The sequence below is a fragment of the Podarcis cretensis genome (genome assembly GCF_951804945.1).
Source record: "Podarcis cretensis genome assembly, chromosome: 12".
Taxonomy (NCBI): Eukaryota; Metazoa; Chordata; class Lepidosauria; order Squamata; family Lacertidae; genus Podarcis; species Podarcis cretensis.
The window spans coordinates 19,442,561-19,460,488 of record NC_137181.1 but is presented as its reverse complement, the minus strand read 5'-3'; the positions used below and the strand labels follow the sequence as shown (position 1 = coordinate 19,460,488).

The 17,928-nt window shown below is 49.8% G+C and overlaps 1 protein-coding gene and 2 long non-coding RNA genes across 7 annotated transcripts in view; 1 reads left to right on the top strand and 2 right to left on the bottom strand.

Moving 5' to 3' along the window:
* The window catches only part of LOC307199367, a 63,866-nt gene that overhangs the window by 7,315 nt on the left and 38,623 nt on the right, over window positions 1-17,928 (top strand). The window lies entirely within an intron of this gene.
* Window positions 3,153-5,578, bottom strand: LOC307199384. Its single transcript, XR_013831953.1, has 2 exons — window positions 5,498-5,578; window positions 3,153-4,823 (listed from the first exon to the last, which is right to left on the bottom strand). It is a non-coding gene; the product is annotated as an uncharacterized lncRNA (long non-coding RNA).
* The window catches only part of LOC307199096 (integrin beta-1-like), a 36,784-nt gene continuing 32,841 nt past the window's right edge, over window positions 13,986-17,928 (bottom strand). For 2 of the 5 annotated variants that reach the window (XM_079946729.1, XM_079946731.1), the window contains one exon: window positions 16,887-17,013. In XM_079946729.1, coding sequence (XP_079802855.1) covers window positions 16,995-17,013 — 19 coding nt within the window. In that variant the 3' untranslated portion in view covers window positions 16,887-16,994. Of the gene's footprint in view, window positions 14,104-16,008; window positions 16,167-16,218; window positions 16,368-16,880; window positions 17,014-17,928 lie in introns of those variants that run through there. The other 3 variants (XM_079946728.1, XM_079946726.1, XM_079946727.1) reach the window with 3 other exon arrangements.

Sequence of the window (17,928 nt, the reverse complement as noted above, 5' to 3'; positions counted from 1 at the left end):
TTCCGATTCATTCAGCTTCCTTGAGAAGAAGGCGCACGGCCTCCATGTGTGTTGGGCCGGTGCCGGCTGGAGTAACACCGCTCCTATCGCTCTGTCCGATGCGTCAGTCTCTAGCCTCATCGGTTTCTGCAGATCCACGTGCAGGAGCTGTTCCTCTGAGGCGAACGCCTGCTTCAGCCTCTCGAAGGCTCGTTGGGCACCTTCCGTCCAGACGAACTTCTTTTTGCTACTGAGACAATCCGTGATGGGTGCGGTCAAGTGGGCGAAGTTCTTGATGAACTTCCGGTAGAAGTTGCTGAACCCAAGGAACCTCTGCACATCCTTCCGGTTTTTGGGGGCCTTCCATTCCAGCACCGCCTGCACCTTGCCGGGGTCCATGGCTAGGCCTCTGTCTGACAACCTGTATCCCAGGAATTCCACTTCCTTGGCGTGAAACTGGCACTTTTCCAGCTTGACCCACAGTTGGTGCTCTTGTAGCCTTTTCAGCACTTCCCTGACGTCCTGGACATGCTGTTTTTCATTGTCCGAATAGATCAGGACGTCATCCAGAAATGCTACGCAGTTCTTGTACAGCAGGGGGCCCAGCACATGGTGCATGAAGCTTTGAAAGCAGGCGGAGCCCGACTGTAATCCAAATGGCATGACTAAGTACTCAAAGGCCCCTAGGGGGGTGAACATGGTGGTTTTCCATTCGCTCCCCTCTCTCATTCTAATCAAATTGTAGGCTCCCCTAAGGTCCAGCTTGGTAAAAATCTTAGCCTTCCTTACCCTGGTTAGAATATCATCAATTCTGGGCATTGGGAAGGTCACGGGTTCCGACACAAGGTTTAATTTTCTATAGTCTACGATGAGCCTCGGCTGATCCGTGTTTTTCTTATCCACAAAAAACACAGGGCTGCCCCCTACTGCCTTAGATTCTCTTATAAACCCCCTTTTCAAGTTCTTGTCTATAAAGTCTCGCAACTCCTGCATCTCTCTGTCAGACATGGCATACAGCTTACCCACCGGCAGTTGCGCCCCAGGGAGTAGGTTGATTTGGCAGTCGAAGGGCCTATGTGGCGGCAGTCTGTCCGCTTCCCTCTCGCTGAAAACCTCTTGTAAGTCCGTGTACTGTGGCGGCACCTCCCCTTTCTGCTTCAGCGTGGTTGCTGCCACTCTGGCCAATCTCACCCTGGGCTTCTCCCCCCCTAGACAGTGTTCCAAACAGTGCGCTGACCCGAAGGTGACTGTGCGTTGGTGCCACGCCACCACTGGATCATGTAGCACTAGCCAGCTCATCCCCAGTATTATCGGGGGTCCCGCCAGTGTGGCCACGTGAAAGGCAATGGTCTCTGTGTGCCTGGACACACTCATTCTCATTGGCGGGGTTTGATGTGTCACCTCCCCCCCCCAGCAACTCCCTGCCATCAATCATGGTCACTTGAAGTGGGAAATCCAGTGGCAGCAAGTGGATCTGGTGCTCCAGTGCAAACTCCTTACTAAAAAAATTACAGGAGCTCCCTGAGTCCAACATTGCCTTCACCTTGACTGGGTTTCCATTTGGGAGTTCTAGCGTCACCTCTATCGCTATAGAAACCTTGGGTGGGTCAGGTTGGGGCACTTCACTTAGTTGTTCGCTTGGCTGCTGCGCCCCCCTGTGGGCAGTCAAGCGCTGTCGTTTCCCTGCACCTTTTTCTCTGCCCCCTCCTCGTTTCCAGCGGCTCCCACCATCCCTTGCCAAACCTTTCTTTGTGGACAGACCCTGGCAAAGTGTCCTGGCCGTTGGCAGAGGAAACATTTCTTGGTGCTTTTCCCAGCCTTTCCTTCCCTTTTGCCTCCTTGGCGGGCGCTCGGAACCTCGCGTGCGCGCGCCCCATCAATTTCCATTGGCACCACGTCATCGGAAGGCTGCCTTGGCATCTCAGGAATGCGGTAGTCAGGGCAACGCTCCCCTCTCCCTTCCCGCCTTTCCAAAGCGCGTGCTTCCTGGCGAGAGCCTATCGCCAGCGCCGCTTTAGTCAGCTGATCCATAGTCTCCGGGCGGGGCGCACGGGAGAGCTCATCTTTAACGGCTGGGGACAACCCCTCCTCAAACAGCATCCGTATGGGCGGGCTGTCCATATCCCATTCGAGCCTGTGTATTAGCATCGCAAAGCGGGACCAGTAGTCTCTAACGGAAAGGTCCCCCTGCTTGCATCTCAACAGCTCCCGTTGGGTGACACTCTCCCCCAATTGGCTTGAATACATAGCGTCCATTGCCTGAAGAAACTTCCGGACGTCCTTCATGGCGGGGTTGTGCGTGGCCATTAGGGGTCTAACTCATTCCCTCGCGCTGCCCTCAAGGTGCCCCACGATATACGCCACCTGCGCTGCCTTGTCAGCAAAGTCATCATGCTGCAGCTGCAGTGCGTACTCTATTTCTGTCCGGAATCCATTATATTCTTGGGGCTTTCCCCCAAATTTGTGTACCAGTCCGGGCACCTTTTTTGCCACTGGGGTGGGTCTCACCTGCGCGTCCTGGGTGCGCCTCTCGTCCAGCTGCGCCATCAGCAGTGCTACATGCCGTTCCAGCTCCTGGTTCCTTTTCACCAGGTCCTGCGCCTCCGCAGCTGGCTCCACTGCCCCGGCACCTCCAGTCTGACTCATGTTTCCACTGCTTACTCACGAGTAACAGCAAGGGATTGACGGATTGCTACAATGGTTACGGGTGGGTTACTCGTGTGTAAACTGCCTCTACTTCAGTTAGATCGTTTGCTCAACCAAGTTTAGGGTTAGAGCTCGCCCTCCGTGACCTGTTAGTCACTTGCAGAATCCGTCAATGGGCGTTTCTTGAATCTCTTCCAGCATAAAAGCTGTTTGACCCCAAGTCTCCTCCTATGTTCTCTGCGCGGAACGCGTCTGCGCAAGTAAGGGGAAGGCAGGGGCATGCCAGCACTCTCTCCGCTAGTTTCGCTTGAAGGGTCTTGGAGCCCTGACACCGCCTCCTCCATCTCCCTATCCTCTCTATTGGTGTCACGCTGAAATCCTTCCCCTCTGCTGGTTCCCTCCCCGGTATCGCTCTGGTGCCCTGCCTCCGTTTCTCCCTTTGATGTCAGTTCCCTGACAATTTATTACAAAGGAAATTGGGCACATGGTTAATGTTTTCACAAATACTCACACCACAGAGCAGTATATAAAGGTTGACAAAAATGAGCCTGGTTTTAATCATGCCCATAAACGTTAATGCAAAGAAGTCCTTAAGACATACTTCCTCCTGATACAACCTCTTCTCCATATGGGCTATATTCAGGGTGGTACAATACACAGAGTTGGGCTTTATTGGGAAAAAACCTCCCCTTTCAGCCATTTACTGCAACAAGGGTTTTGCAATGAAAGTATTTTGTTATGATTAGGTCCTCCTCGCCTTTTTAAACAGTTGACATATATCTGTGTCAGTGTTACTTTCAGTTTATATCTCCATTATTCCAGTTTAACAGCATCACACAAAAGGAAAGTAGCTACTTATCTACCATTTCTTGTTGATTATAAACTATATTGCATAAAATGCAGTAGTAAATAATCTGGGGAAATTGTTTATTACATTTTTGCATTGCTTTTTACATAAATGTCTCAAAGTGACATAAAGAGTATTTAAAAATACTGGACTACCTGCCAAACATTTAAAAACTGTGATACTCATATGTTGAGAGACTGTCTGAAGACAGGTACTTGCCACTTCATATTCTTTATATGCCTTTGAAACAAGGTAAATATATTGGGTGAAGCATTTTATGGACATATTATCCTTAATTCTGCATTAAACCAGCACATGGTGCTTAGCATATGTTTTGTTAAGTGCAAATTTAGAAATAGTTCATGACCATCTTAGAATCAGCATAAGCCCAAGGCGTTTTAGGACTTTTCTTTATGTTATCACTTTATCTCCCGAGATGTGAGTAAGCCATAAGCAGGGTTTTACTCACACAGCACTGTTTGCACTTAGTAACACAAATAGTTTGTCAAGCAGGATTAATCAGCAATGCTGCTGTGAGATTGCTTGCTTCTTATCACCAAATCTGTAGTATAAACATGCTGGCTGTGTTGGCCAAAATATGTTGTATGCTGTGGGGTAGACATCAAGGGAATATCTGGAAGCATCCCATTTCCGGTATGAATATGATATGAATTTTGAGTTTGCTGCTTGGAACACTGATTTGGAAATGACTGTGTCATTTTAAAGCATCCTTCCCCAAACTGGTGCCTCCCCCCGATATTTTGGAGTACATCTCCTATCATCCCTGATCATTGGTCATGCTAGGGCTGATAGGAATTGTAGTTCAACAACATCTGGCAGGAATCAGGTTGAGGAAAGGTGCTTTTTTAAAAAAGTTATTCAACAAGGTTTTCTAAGTGGATTGCCTTGATTGCAGGTTTGGTTTGCGCACAAATTTCCACATCACAATTAGAAACCCTATCTAACAGCTGCTCAAGCTTTGAAAACTAGACAGATGGTGTTACAAAATGTGTTGTGATGCTTCCCATTTCTCTAAGCAGTAGGAAACTCCAGCTGCTACAGAGTTGAGTTCCCTTTTGAGAAGCTTGTGTATTTTTTGTAAGCATAAAAATATACAAGTTGAGCAGGGGGCATCAGACAAGAACTTTGGCAATCATGCATGCTGGTCTTTAAAGCAGTATCAGTTCTCCCAAAAGCTGAAAGCATAGCCTTAGAAACTCACAGCTGTGGCCAGGATGAGTCAATTTCCCATGAAAAGACATCTCGGTTGCCTTCTAAAGCTTCATTCCATGTGGATTCCCAAAGATATAAATATATAGATTTGGTTCCTCAACAGGGATTTTGAAGAATTCTGATGTAACCATGAGTGAAAATTGCTCATGTTTGCTTATTCATCCCACTTATGGAATGGAAATCAATCCTCTGATAACAATTCCATAGTTTCCTTTAATTCTGCCATCTGCAATCCCCTGCATCATACCCTATATCATGCCCAAAGGCCCCCCAACCTCTAGGAGCACATGTTGGTGTGGGGCAGTGAGGTCAGAAAGCCCCATTCTGAACTTTTCTCTATTCAAAAAAGGAAAGTTAGGATCTTAAAACACAGCAATTAACAATCCATAAATTTAATTTATACATACAGTTTAATGTGGATTATAAAAGCAAGCTATATAGCAAATCTAACACATATGATGTCCTTATTATTGTAGCTTACATTATTACTTCTTGTTTGGGAGGGCTTAGACTTCAATCCCAATAAGTCCTTCCCTGAATACACCATGGTTTGTGGTGGTGGGAAGTGCAGAACAATATGAATTGCAGAATAAGATTACAGATTTGATAACCTCTATTCATTTACAACTCTTTATGAAAACAATTTAGTAAACTGGTTTGTTGTTAGTGCATTCCATGCTGCATATGTTTCTGTTGCAGGACTCAGTGTTGGGTTCGTCCTAATCTATAATAGCTCCCTAGCAGTAAACTTTGATGATTCACTCTGACTCATTTTGAAGGATAGATTTATACCTCCAGTTCAGCAGCATCCAGATAAAATCACTGGCTGTTTACACAAGAAAGACCATCCCAAGGCTTTAAAATGACACACATATATTTTCTCCCTTGAACATTTCACTTCTTACTTTCAGTTGCAAATCAGTAAGCATTGCTATAAATTAAATTTCAAGTGCCAAGTGAATGTCCTCCTTTTGTGGAGGTAATTGGTAAGAAGAGATCCTCTTTGTTACTGTAAGTTCAGTATAGACAGTGGCGTAGCGTGGGTTGTCAGCACCCAGGGCAAGGCAAGTAATTTGCGCCCCCTAACCCGCGGCAAGGCAAGTAATTTGCACCCCTAACCCCTAACCTGCCGCCGCTGCCAGCTTCTTCTTGCTGCTGCCTGGGCTGGTCGGGTGTGGTTCTCCCACGCTCAGCGCTGCGCTGGGCGGCCGCTGCACTGTCCCTCCCCCAGATAGTCCCTCCCTCGCTCTCAACTCCGTACCGCAACACAAGCCTGGCACCCTCCCCCTCCACAGTGGGCGGTGACTCAGCAGCTCGGATCGGATTCGCACAGCCAGCACTGCAGTGAGAGAGAGAGTGAGAGCCAGGTAGGGACAGAGAGCTGCAAGTTCGAGCGCCCCCCCCCCAATGTTGCGCCCGGTGCAGCTGGCCCGCCCTGCACCCCCCACGCTACGCCACTGAGTATAGAAACTGATAGATGTTAAGTTGTGGGTTGACATAGCAGACGACACAGCGATTTCTCCAAGTCGCTCTTTATTTTGTAAGCTGGAATAGAACTGACTGCAAACAGCTCAGCCGGCCTGCTTTTATAGGCAGCCGGCTGTCAACATTGTAGCAACAACAGCCCAGCGTTTCCCGCCTAAAATAACTGACGTGGACCTGAGTGAAAACTATCTACAGACCTGAGTGAAAACTATATACAGTATCCCCCTGCTGGCCCAGGGTGAAACTTCACTACATAACAATAGAAGTGATGATTACAGCTTTATTGCTGTTAGGAGTAACTGAGACTTCAAAGTGAAAGCAAGATATGGAATTGTGCTAAGAGAGAAGCCTCTTGTTAATGGGGGTTCAGTCTTATGGAGTGTATTCATGTTGCCTCCTTAGAACACAGTGAAGTTGCTTCCCCATCTCCATGTGCTTCACAGCTCTTCCCTTCCCCCCAGCTGTTCACATCAGCACAGCTTCATTAGTGTCAGATTCGTTCCTGTTTGTATACACACCAGGGGGCATTGATAGGGTGGGTGTCAGAGCTGCCTCCAGGTCCCAGCTCACAGAGGACCAACGCTAGGCTGTAGTTATGTACAAAAGTCTTTATTGAGATTCAGTCTCCATTTCAAAGCCGCAGCGTGCAGCTCTACGTCCCGAGCTTAGACCGGCGAAGTCCTGTCTGAGTCTCCTCCCCCTCCACACCAGTTTAAGACTCTCGCTTTGCTCCACCTCTTCCTAAATTCCTTTCTCCTCTGGGCCCTCCTGCCCGCTAGGGTCTCATCCTTCCTCGACTCCTCTGACGCTGACCCTGACGATTCTTGCCCCTCCTTCCGGCGGGCTTTAGGACCTGGTTCCCTATCCGGGCTACCTTCTGTGCCGCTCGCCTGTACCTTTGAACTTGGCGCGCGCGCCCAGCCTGCAACTTTCCTCTTAACCGTTAACTCGCTCTCCGATGGAGGCGTGGTCCACCCTGACTCATCTTCTCTCGCTGGTGGTGCATATGTGGGCTCTGACACCTGGGACTCCTCCCCCCCACTACGCTCTGGTGGGGAAGCTGGTCCTGATTTGCAACTGGTGCTCTGGGAGTCCCCGCTGGCCCCTTGCTTCTGGGGTGTCCCCCTTGGGTCGCCCCTTGCCCTGCCCATCGGCGCCCCCTTCTGTGAATCTTCCGATTCGCTGGAGAGGCTCATGGAATCTATCGGGCTGCTGTCATATTCTCCTACGCTGCCCTCGGATTGCTCCCCCTCGCTTTCCATCTCCTCTCCTCCCTGCGCTCCCGCTGAGTCCCTGACATCCATCCCCCCCTCGAAGCCCCCCCTTCCCCCCTCCCCCTCCTCTGGCGTGGGTTCCGGGTGCTCCAATGCTGTGGGGGTGCATGCCGGATACCGGTCTTCCCCCCTGGCATGCTGCCAGTCCGTGACGGGTACATCGACGTCGCTCTCCTCCGCTTCCATCTCGTTGCCGGCGTGCTCGAAACCAGGATCCTCCCCCAACCCGTCCATGCCCCCTTGTTCCCCCATTTCCTCTGGGTAGTCTGCGTGCCAGGGCCCTCTGAGCAGTCTCCTGCGCCACTCCTCCTCGGGTTGAGTGTCCCACCAATAAGAGCGCTCCGCACCCAAGTCTGAGACCGACCCCTCCGGCGAGGTAGTCTCTGGAACCGTCTCCTCAACCGAGGAGAACCCCTGAAACGTACTGGCTGAGAGTGTGGGGGTGAAAAGATATTCGTCAAAATAATCCTCCGGCATGGGCCTGTGTGGGAAGAGTGCGTGGAACTCGTCTTTGAGGTAGTGCTCCTCCACCGCATAGTACGGCACCCAGCTGTTGGCGCTGGCCGGGGCACCTTCCCTTGCGATGAGATATTCGACTCCCTCTTCCCCCCATCTCGAGTCCAAAATCTCCGTCACCTCGTTGAGTGGCCCCGCCCTCGGCGACCCCCCTGTCATGGGTGCATCTCTAAGCGGACTGGGAGCTGTTCCTGGCTCCTGAAACCTGTGAGGTGCCTTGTAGGGCGTTAGCACCGATCTATGAAAGACCGGGTGCATTCTGGAACCCTCCGGTAGTGTCAAACGGAAAGCCACTGGGTTGATCTGTGCCTCGACTAGGTAAGGACCCAACTGCTTGTGTCCTAGCTTCTTCTTAGCTAAGGACCTGGCCGGCACTGCCTGGGCCGCTAACCAGACCCAGTCCCCTACCCGTATGTCCTCCCCCACTCTTCTGTGTTTGTCTGCTTGCATCTTGTATACGTGTTTTGCTAGGTCTAACTGTCTACGGAGCTGTTCATGGACCTCCTGTAACTCCTCTGCCAATGCCTCTGCTCCCTGTGGCTCCCCCTCCCCCTCTTTCTCTAAGCCCGGGAAGGTCCTGGGATGTCGCCCGTGGTTGGCAAAAAACGGTGTCACCCCCGTGGACACGTGTTGTGTGTTGTTGTAGGCAAACTCGGCCAGGGGCAGATAGTCCACCCAGGTCGAGGGCTGCTGGTTGGCGTAACATCTCAGGTACTGCTGCATGACGGCGTTGACCCTCTCCGCTTGTCCGTTGGTCTGCGGGTGTCTTGCCGACGCTAGGTTGACCTTGACGTTCAGGATCCCCATCAGCTTCCGCCAGAAACTCGAGATGAACTGGCGCCCCCTGTCAGACAGGATAGACCGTGGCAGGCCGTGTACCTTGAACATGTGGTCTATGAACAGCTTGGCTGTCTGTTCCGTTGTGGCCACCTTCGCGCAAGGAATGAAGTGCGCCATCTTGGTGAACATGTCGACTACCACAAGTACTGCTGTTTTGCCCCTCGAGCTGGGCAGGTCAGTGACAAAGTCCAAGGCTACCCTCTCCCACGGTTCGGACGGGGTCTGTAGCGGTTCTAACAGTCCCGCCGGCGGTCTGTGTACTGGCTTGGCCCTTTGGCAGGTGTCGCACCTCGTGACGTATTCCGCGACTTCTCCCCGCATCTTGGGCCACCAAAAGTCTCTGGCTACTAATTCCACTGTCTTTTCCCTGCCGAAATGTCCGGCGCTGGGTGCGTCGTGTAGCTGTTGCAGTACTGTCGCGCGGAGTTCATCTCCCGGTACGTAGATGGCCCCCTTGCGGAGGAGCAGTCCGTCGCGTATCTGGAACTCGTCGTCCTTTGCCGTGCCGCTGCGCACCTCCTCCATCTTGGAGCGCGCGAAGGAATCTGTTCGCAGCTCGCGCCGTATCGCTTCCAGGTCTATTGTGGCAGAAGCGCATGCCCACGCCTTGGGTGCGAAAATGTGTTTGGCCGCTACCGGTGCTGCTTCCTCCAGATACTGCGGCTTCCTGGATAGCGCATCAGCCATGACGTTGTTGTCTCCGGGGATATATTCTATCCTGAAGTCGAAATCCGCAAAGAACTCCGCCCAGCGGATGTGTCTCTGGTTCAGGAACCGCGCCGTACGCCAGTACTCCAGGTTCTTATGGTCCGTGCGAACTTGCACCGTGTGTTTGGCTCCGATGAGGAAGTGCCGCCACGCCTTGAATGCTGCATGAATGGCCAGCAACTCTCTGTCCCAGATGGTGTAGTTCTGCTCCGACTTGCTGAGCTTCCTGGAGTAGAAAGCACACGGCCTCCAATCCCCTTGAGGGTCTCGCTGCAACAGGACTGCCCCCACGGCTCTGTCGGAGGCATCCGTCTCCACCCTCATGGGCTTGCTGGGGTTCACATGCAGCAGTTGTTCCTCGGAAGCGAAAAGACGCTTGAGTTTCTGAAAGGACTGCTCCGCCTGGTCCGTCCAGATGAACTTCTTCTTCTTGGAGCTGAGGGTGTCCGTGATGGCCGCCGTCTGCATAGCGAAACCCTTGATGAACTTGCGATAAAAGTTAGCAAAGCCGACAAACCTCTGGACCTCCTTCCGATTGCGCGGGCTCTTCCAGTCCAGTACTGATCGTACCTTGGCGCTGTCCATGGCGATTCCCTTGTCGGACAGCTTGTAGCCCAGGAAATCCACCTCCGTCATGTCGAACTGGCATTTCTCCAGTTTGGCGTAAAGCCTGTGCTCCCGTAGTCTTTGCAGGACTTCCTTGACATCTCTCTCGTGAGCCTCCTGCGATTCCGAGAAGATCAGAATGTCGTCCAGGAAGCAGACGCACTTCTTGTATAGGAGCCCCGCTAACACGTGATGCATGAAGGCTTGGAAGCAGTGGGAGCCATTTTGTAAACCGAAAGGCATAACCCTATACTCATAGGTGCCCAAGGGCGTGAACATGGCCGTCTTCCACTCGTCGCCCTCCCGCATGCGTATAAGATTGTACGCCCCTCGTAGATCCAGCTTGGTGAAGATGCGTCCCTTTCTCACCGTCGCGAGCAAGTCGTCGATCTTGGGCATCGGGAAAGCTGTGGGCTTGGTTTTCGAATTTAAAATTCTGAAATCAACTACAAGCCTCTTCTGGGGCGTGTCTTTTTTCTTCACAAAGAAAACAGGACTGCCCCCCACTGCTTTGGATTCTCGGATGAATCCCCGCTTCAAATTGTGATCTATGAACTCCCTGAGCTCTTGCAGTTCGTCTTCAGACATGGAGTACAGTTTTCCGGTCGGCAGCGTTGCCCCCGGCAGGAGGTCAATCTTGCAGTCGTAGGGTCTGTGGGGAGGCAGCTTGTCCGCTTCCTTCTCGCAGAAGACCTCCAAAAACGCCTTGTACTTGTCGGGTACAGCTTGCAGCATGCCCAGTTGTAGCTGTGGGTCATCCTCTTGCCCCTCGTCCTCCTGGTTAGTCATGATGCAATGTTCTGCGCAGTAGGAGGAGCAGAAGGTCAATTTACGCTGGTACCATGCCAATGCCGGGCTGTGCCTGTCCAACCAGCTCATGCCCAACACTATGGGCGTGTCTGACAGTTGGGTGACGTTGAAGCTGATGACTTCGCGGTGATTTCCAAGGCGCATCACCATTGGCGGCGTTTGCTGTACCACCTGTCCCCCCAGCAATTCTCTTCCATCGACTGTCACTACTTTCAGGGGCATCGTGGCAGGCAGGAGCGCTATGCTATGTTGCTTGATGAAATCCACCCCCATAAAGTCTGCATTGCTACCAGAGTCAATGGTAATAGGCACTTCCATGGTGAGCCCATTGGGAAGCTGGAGTGTTGCGGTGAGCTGCACCACTGGTTTGGGCGGGAGGGGGTCTGTGGGCTGTAAGATTCCTGGGGACTGCTTCACTGATTCGTCTGGCTGGGCCCCAGCGGCTCTGCTTCCAGCCAGACTTCGTCGTTTCCCTGCTGCGGTTCCCTCTGCTGAGCTGCTTCTGTTACTTTTGCTGAGGCTGCATTGTGCTTGTGGAGCCTCTGGGGGCACTCTTTTGCCATATGCTGAGCACTTTCGCAGATGTAACACTTCCTGTTCCCTCTAGGAGGCTTCACCTTGGCTGCTCCTGGTGTGAGGGCTCTGGTCGCTGACTGAGCCTTGGCACCACCTATCTCCATCGGCTCCTCTCCCCCTCCCAGTGGAGGCGTGGATTGAGCGCGCGCTGAGTCTCTGGGAAAGAAAGGAGGTGCCCTTGCTGCCGTGCGTCCCCAACGCCCTTCATCTTTGCTCCAGGGACGTTCTTCCAGCCGCACACCAATCGTCAACGCCTTCTGGACCACTTCTTGAGTGCTCCGTGGCCTCTCCCCCCTTGCGATTTCGTCTTTCACAGCCCCGTTCAGCCCCTCCCAGAACAGGTCCCTGACGGACGCTGAGTCTTTTTCCCATCCCAGCGCGTTGACCAATGCAAAAAAGCGGGAATGATATTGCCTTACAGTGGCTCTGCCTTGTTTCAGACCGTGAATCTCTTTTCTAGCGACATCGACATCTATCTCCGATAAAAAACAATCGTCCATCGCCTTAATGAAGGCTTTTGCGTTTTGGAGGGCTGGATCATTATCTCTCCACAGATTGCGCAACCACGCTTTAGCTTCTCCATGGAGATGCGTTAGTATGAAGCCTACTTTCTCCTGCTCATCTCTAAAGTCCTTCTCCAGCAACTTTAGCGCAAAAACTACGTCTGCTCTGAAGTTAGGATATTGCTGCAGACTCCCATCGAAATGCGACACCAGGCTCCCCCCTCTCTTCCCGAGCCCGATCCCTTCTGATTTGGCTGCCGGTGGCCCCTGTTTAGTCAACATTTCCAACCTGTTTTGCAGATCCCTGCAGACAGCATCTGATTCCTCTTCTCTCCTCCTTGCCGCTCGTATTTCTGCGTGAAGTTGTACCACGGCTTCTTGCAAAGCTGCCAGTCGTTCTTCTGTAGTCATCTTGTGCTGCTTTTGTGAGCTCGCGAAGCACCAATCTTCGCCCCTCGCTGCGTCCTCTCACGTTGCGAGGTTCTTTGAAATTTGAGACAGGACTTACTGTCAGAGCTGCCTCCAGGTCCCAGCTCACAGAGGACCAACGCTAGGCTGTAGTTATGTACAAAAGTCTTTATTGAGATTCAGTCTCCATTTCAAAGCCGCAGCGTGCAGCTCTACGTCCCGAGCTTAGACCGGCGAAGTCCTGTCTGAGTCTCCTCCCCCTCCACACCAGTTTAAGACTCTCGCTTTGCTCCACCTCTTCCTAAATTCCTTTCTCCTCTGGGCCCTCCTGCCCGCTAGGGTCTCATCCTTCCTCGACTCCTCTGACGCTGACCCTGACGATTCTTGCCCCTCCTTCCGGCGGGCTTTAGGACCTGGTTCCCTATCCGGGCTACCTTCTGTGCCGCTCGCCTGTACCTTTGAACTTGGCGCGCGCGCCCAGCCTGCAACTTTCCTCTTAACCGTTAACTCGCTCTCCGATGGAGGCGTGGTCCACCCTGACTCATCTTCTCTCGCTGGTGGTGCATATGTGGGCTCTGACACCTGGGACTCCTCCCCCCCACTACGCTCTGGTGGGGAAGCTGGTCCTGATTTGCAACTGGTGCTCTGGGAGTCCCCGCTGGCCCCTTGCTTCTGGGGTGTCCCCCTTGGGTCGCCCCTTGCCCTGCCCATCGGCGCCCCCTTCTGTGAATCTTCCGATTCGCTGGAGAGGCTCATGGAATCTATCGGGCTGCTGTCATATTCTCCTACGCTGCCCTCGGATTGCTCCCCCTCGCTTTCCATCTCCTCTCCTCCCTGCGCTCCCGCTGAGTCCCTGACAGTGGGGAAATGCCTTTTACCCTATGCAAAGGTATTCATAAGTACTTAATTCACTCCGGAGGTCCGTTCTTAACCTGAAACTGTTCTTAACCTGAAGCACCACTTTAGCTAATGGGGCCTCCTGCTGCTGCCGTGCCGCCGGAGCATGATTTCTGTTCTCATCCTGAAGCAAAGTTCTTAACCCGAGGTACTATTTCTGGGTTAGCGGAGTCCGTAACCTGAAGTGTATGTAACCTGAGGTACCACTGTATTTTGTTAGGATACACATGCATTTTGAATAACATCATTTGATGTATGAAAACGCAGCAAGTGCACAGCAAACAGGAGTGTGAACACAGCTGTGTTGTCCCTAGGGCAAGTGAGCAGAAAACCTGTAACTAGCATAATCCTGACAACGTCTGCTCAGAAGTAAGGCCTTTCTAGACCACTTTTACATTAGAAGCCAGAAGGCATTCTTCACTACTTCCACCATTGCTTGTTTTGCTTACTAGTTCTGAAAACCCCTTCATTTAGCCAATATGTGCCTGACAGCACAACCTATGCAGAAGTGATCCCCATTCAGTTCAGTGGGGACTTATTATCATCAGGTCAATGTATGTAGGCTTAGCTCGAATGTTTATCTTTTGACCCAATAAAAATGAATAAGTTTTGGAGGGGCTCTTGAGATCAGTTTCCTCAAATGTTGAAGAAAGGTTAGCTATGACTTACGCGTTTCAGTCCTTCCAGATGTTTTACTTCCTTAATGTTGGTTAGACATACAAATATAAGGTTACTGGTTTTCTACTTTACTGTAACGGGGGAGGATGTCCAGGAACTGAAAGGAACAAGGATCAGAAAATGCACCACCATTCTAAATCTATTTTAGAGGAAACTATTAAATGGATACTGTACTAACTTCAGCTATAATGTCCCTGTTACCAATTTTTAAACCATTGAATCAATTGTTTCTGGTTTTCTTTTAAAAATAACGGTGTTTCTGCAATATAGAAGTATGCAGATAGGAAACAAAAAGAATAGCCCAAGGGCATTCTCTGTCCAATGGGTGTGTCATCGTGACCTTGCAAACCAGGGCAGCACTATTGAATGTGCTGCCAAAGAATAAAGTAAGCTGTAGCAGGGTCTTTGTTTAAAATCTTAATAAAAAATGAATCATCGAAAAGAGCATGTCCCTGCATGGCTTCTCTTTTAAACCTCTTTGAGATTTTTTTCTACAATCAAGTGACATGCACATTTTATTAAACAAACAAACAAACGATAGGAGTTCAAATATCCTGCCCCATGTTTGCGTTCTGCAACCATATCCTACTACTCAGTGGTTTAATAGTGAATTTCAAAGTGCAGGAGACTCATCATGGCTGCCCCCTAAGCCACATACCAAAAATGCAGGTGGCTGTACAGATCCATTATTATTCACAAACACAGACACAGCCATGGGCGTAGCCAGGCCTTTTGTTAGAGAGGGAGCAGAACCTCAGTTTGCTATGTATTTATTTTTAATTTTTTGATGGGGGCCCATGGACACAGCCAGAATGACTTAGCTCCCTCACCCCCATGAGCTGCATAGCTTAGAGAAGAATTTGACTTGAACTTGTATAAACTGCAAAGAAAGCAAACCAAATCACTTTGGACTCTAGCTCGCAAAACAGTGACACTGACTGCCAAGCAAGGAAGGTTACCATAATTCTAAATCCACATTTCACTTCCCAGAGTAAAAGCAAGGCCTGTGAGTTATTGTGCTGCTCCTTCCATTAGCAAAAACGAGAGGAGGGATGAATGAGCTAGATATCTCAGATGCTAGGTTGGGAAACATGTAGATGGACAAAAGGAATGTCAAAAGGAGGAAATTGGAGTCTCCAGTGTGAAAGGGTAGTGCAGATAAGGCTCACTGAGCAATTAATTCATTGGTTTCCCACTCAGCTTTTATCTTGCCCTTCATCTGACAAATTCTGGGTGGAGTTCATGGTTCTTCTCCCAATTCTTTGCTTATGACAACCCTGCAAGGTAGCCTAGGCTGAAAGATAGTGACTAGCTGAAGGTTACACACCCAGCTTTGGGGCTGAGTGGTGATTTGAACCTGGGGATCCCTGGTCCTACTCCAAGTAGGGCCTTTTAGCATACAAAATGGTAATGAAAACTTTCAAGTCACACTGAAATCTTCAGGGATGGATGATCTAAGTAATCTTTTAAAAAATCACATGTGTGGGTGATAATGTACCAGTAAAATTGAGGGATCTTTAAACTGAAGTTTAGGCAGGGAACAGATCAGAAATCTATCTGTTATACAGTTTATTTATCTGGGGTGGGGAAGGAGACACCCAACAAGGATTTCCAGCAGAACTGGGGGTGGTTGTGGGGAGAATTCAGCAAGAAGATACAGTACAATGAAATTAGAGTGCACTGAGTATTTACTCTCCATTGCTAGTCTATGGGCAGTAGAATCTCTCTGCCTGAAGCAGCACTCCAGATTATGTCTGTATATGGAATTTGACACGGGCGGAAAGAGAATCAAACTCCTGACGCAAAGCCTTTAGTGTGCTAGAAACTCAGGGCCAAACTATGTGTTTTGCCAGAAGAGATCTGTGACTGATCTCTTGATGTTTTGTTCTGGTTTTTTTGTTTTAGCTAAATATATCCGTTGGGGGGGGGGCTCTGCTCATTGGACTGGGGAAGGAGCAATGAGGATGGAGCTTTTTAACATTCCCTGAATCTTTTTGCTGCTCAGAATTGATGTTTGCTAGTTTAAATTTCTTCCTGTATTTTTTTTTCCTCCCAGGAAGCACGAGGAAAAGAGAGCAGGGAGGATTAAACACACCCAGCCTTTATGCCACTTCCTTGACCAAATTAGGACCTTTCTCTTCTTCCTGCAGCAGTGTTTAGCTGAAAAAGAAAGTTGGGAGATCATTCAAGGGTTTCCCAATATTACACATACCTTGGCACTAATTTTCCTGTTATTTCAGAAGCAGAGCCATGCCAGTTTGTTGCAGCTTGGGCACTGCAGGTACAACAGCTGATTGTGGCATGAGCTCCTTTATGCTATAGCCTACTTCCTCAGCTGCATCTGATGAAGCAGGCTGTTGCCTAGGGAAAATGTGGGCTATCATAAATTTCTTAGCCTTTAAGGCACTATATTTGCCCCTCTTGAGCTATGCTAAATCCAAGGCTAACAAATGTGGGTGGGGATGGTCTAGCCCCACATGTATCACTAGAAGTTTCATAGCATCCAGCTGTACACATCTACAGCTCTCTGCACATGATCAGGAACCCTGCCTCTCTCTATATATTCTATCTGTATTCTAATGAGGGAAGGGGAGGTCACAGCTTCAATGCATCCCCTGCAAAAGTTAATTATTCACAGATTCTTAGTGCCTGAAAACAACTATTTTTACCATTCTGGCAAGGAAACCTGGATGTGCATTTGATGTGATTTGCTGCTTTATCCCTGTGGCAATTATATAAGTAGAAAAGGGAAAGTTACACTCTGTCTAACGCCTTTAAGTTCCACCATTAGGGTGAAGAAGGGCCTGCTAATTTAAAGAGAATAACTTCCAGGTTTTTTTTATTATTACAGTATATTAAAAAAATCTTCTTTACCCTCAACATTCTTTGATTCTGATAAATGCTGAATCACTTTCTTGCCTCTGTCCATTTCCTGTTGCTTCCTGTCACTGCATGTAGGTAGGGCTGTGAGATTTTTGGAGCAAAGACTCATCTCTTTGCTTGGCAGCTGCGAAGCAAACGGATTGAAATAGGTGAGCGGCATTCACAACATTCACACCTCCACCCTACTTTTAAAGTGTTTGTTTATCATCTCTTAGGGACGCGGGTGGCGCTGTGGTCTAAACCACTGAGCCTAGGACTTGCCGATCAGAAGGTTGGTGGTTTGAATCCCCGCAATGGTGTGAGCTCCCATTCCTTGGTCCCTGCTCCTGCCAATCTAGCATTTCAAAAGTATGTCAAAGTGCAAGTAGATAAATAGGTACTGCTCCGGCGGGAAGGTAAACGGCGTTTTCGAGTGCTGCTCTGGTTTGCCAGAAGTGGCTTAGTCATGCTGGCCACATGACCCGGAAGCTGTACGCTGGCTTCCTCAGTCAATAAAGCGAGATGAGCGCCGCAACCCCAGAGTCGGCCACGACTGGACCTAATGGTCAGGGGTCCCTTTACCTTATCATCTCTTAAGGGCCTTTCTCTAAAGAATATTACAGAGATGGAAAAGGGACAGAAAATGGCAACCAAAGTGACCTAGGGTTTTAGGGAACAGATTGACTCCCCTGGGAGGAATGGTTGCAGTGTTTGGCGAGGTAAAACGTGGAGAGGAAAATGAGAAATAGAAGCTGGTGAAATGATGCATGTTTCTCCCTCTCTCAAATCACTAGAATTCATGGATGCTGAAAGTTGGAAAATCCAGAACAGATAAAAGAAAGCACTTGTTTGTGCAATGCATGGTTAAAACTATGGAAATCAGTTCCACTGGAGGCAATGGATAGGTTTAAAAGAGGGTCGGACAAATTCATGCAGGATAGGGCTATTAATGGCTATTAGCTATGATGGCTTGTTCTGACTCCACCATTGGAGCAAGTAATGCTTCTGAATGCCAGTGCAATAGCTGGAATCCAAAGACAAGGGGAGAGTGCTCTTGCAG